Source organism: Solanum tuberosum, unplaced genomic scaffold, assembly GCF_000226075.1.
Source record: "Solanum tuberosum cultivar DM 1-3 516 R44 unplaced genomic scaffold, SolTub_3.0 scf00422, whole genome shotgun sequence".
NCBI lineage: Eukaryota > Viridiplantae > Streptophyta > Magnoliopsida > Solanales > Solanaceae > Solanum > Solanum tuberosum.
In genome coordinates this window covers 140,182-142,222 of record NW_006239341.1, presented here as the reverse complement: position 1 = coordinate 142,222, position 2,041 = coordinate 140,182, and the positions used below count along the sequence as shown (strand labels likewise).

Here is a 2,041-nt window from a genome sequence, read left to right as displayed (position 1 = left end):
CACCTTATTTAAAAAAAATATTTTTGGGTCAGGGCATGGTCAGATCTCAGGGTCGGATTTTGGAATGGTCGTCACTCGTCAGGATCCTGTCCTAGTTCGGGTGTCAGGGTCGGGTCTTAGATCGATTATCCGAATTAATTTTCAGGACAAAAGTTATTTTTCTAAAGAGTATTTTCTAGTTTCAAGCCAAAAATTAAAGATATTTTTTGAAAAAATGTGTTTCATTTACCAACCAAACATTAAAAAATATTTTCTACTCACCAACCAAACATGAGAAAATAACTTAGAAATCCACTTATTTTTTTCCAAGAAATTATAGGAAAACATTTTTCAAGGATACTATTAGTTTAACTATTTACCTTGATTTTTAAGAATTCATGTATGAGATATATCTATTTTTTTAGGCTGGTAAAATTCATTGCTTCAATACACTATGTCCCGGCTTTGTACAAGTAAACTATGATCTACCTCTTGATAATTCATTCATGGATACTATTTCACAACGTGGAGGGAGACCTTGGGGTGCGAGAATGTACATTGATCGGGTACATTTTATATTGTTTTTATTTTTCTTATTTGTAGTCTTTAAACATTTTATTCAAATATAGGAATTATAATTAGGAAATAATGTAAATATTGTTATTGACAACTTATTTTTTTAATTTTTTTTAGGACTTAGCCGGAAATTGGTGGGTTTTAGTGTCACAAGAGTTTACACGAGTAGGTTTCTGGCCACAAAGTCTCTTCACTGACTTGAAAAGTTTTGCTACGAATGTTGATTGGGGAGGAGTTGTATATAGTCCATCAGGTGTACCAGAACCTCCGATGGGCTCAAGCTATTTTCCTATTGAAAACTCTTCCTATGATGCTTATTGTGCTGGAGTTATAATTTTCAACGAGAAAGGAAAGACAATTGAGGTAGATAAAACAATCACACACATCGATAATCCTAATATGTACAAGGTTGAATTTATACAACTTTCATATGGTGCAAAAGATATGTATTTTGTTCTTTATGGGGGACCGGGTGAAAGTACACATGTTTAATAGGAAAGAAAATCTTCCAAATCATGAAAAAAGTTGAAGAAAATTGTTCCTATTTGTTCTATAAATACCTTTAATTTGAATGTTATATTGCCCTTTCAAAGAAATGCAAAGGAAAAAAAAAGAAGGAAAATGGTCAAAAATACCTCTCAATTTTCATTTATTTGTTGATCTTTCCATCACCATTAAAATCGAGGTATTTACACTCTTGTCATCTACAAACTTGTCACTCGTACCCCTCAATTGGATGAAAAACTCCAAATCAACAAAAATAATCTAATTTTGATTAAATACTCGATTTTTTTTAAATTCAAACCCGGCCTAATTAACCAAAAAAATATTTACCAAATTAAATCCCCAAATCCATCTCTCTATTTTTCACCTCTTTACAACATTTTCATCCATTTCTCCTCAACATCTTTTCTCTTCTAAAATTGCTATATATTCTACTCACTGTGCGACCTGTTTTTCTTAATTTGTTTTAACTGAAAAAAATCCATAACTTAATAAGCTACAAAGATGGGTTTGGGAATTTAATTTGATATGAATTTATTTGGTTTAGTGAGTCAGATTGAGATTAAAAGAAGAAATCGGGTAATTTAATTAAAATTAGGTTAATTTTGTTTATTCGGGATTTTTCATCCAATTAAGGGGTACAGGTGACAAGGTTTTAGACAGCGAGGATATGAATAACTTGATTTTAATAATAAGAGCAAGGTCAACTAATAAACAAAAATTAAGAGATATTTTTAACTTTTTTCCCGAAAAATATCAATTTCTTTTTTTTTTCTAACTACATATGTAAAACAAAACTCAAATTTCACTTATCTGAGTTATACTAAATGTGGTTAAGTTTATTTCTTCCAAAGACAAATAAAATATTTCAACAATTAATGAAAATAATTGAAAGCTAATTGTAGGTGGCTAATGTAAATGATTTTTCTTTAACCCCCCCCCCCCCCCCCCCAACACCACAAAAAAAACTATTCTCATTTAC

General features: G+C 30.6%; 1 protein-coding gene across 1 annotated transcript in view; it reads left to right on the top strand.

Annotated features, from left to right (window-relative positions):
• The window catches only part of LOC107057993 (uncharacterized), a 3,825-nt gene extending 2,778 nt beyond the window's left edge, over positions 1-1,047 (top strand). Inside the window, exon 8 of the mRNA XM_015303192.1 lies at positions 673-1,047. Coding sequence (XP_015158678.1) covers positions 673-1,047 — 375 coding nt within the window. The remainder of the gene's footprint in view (positions 1-672) is intronic.
• The last annotated feature ends 994 nt before the right edge of the window (positions 1,048-2,041 follow it).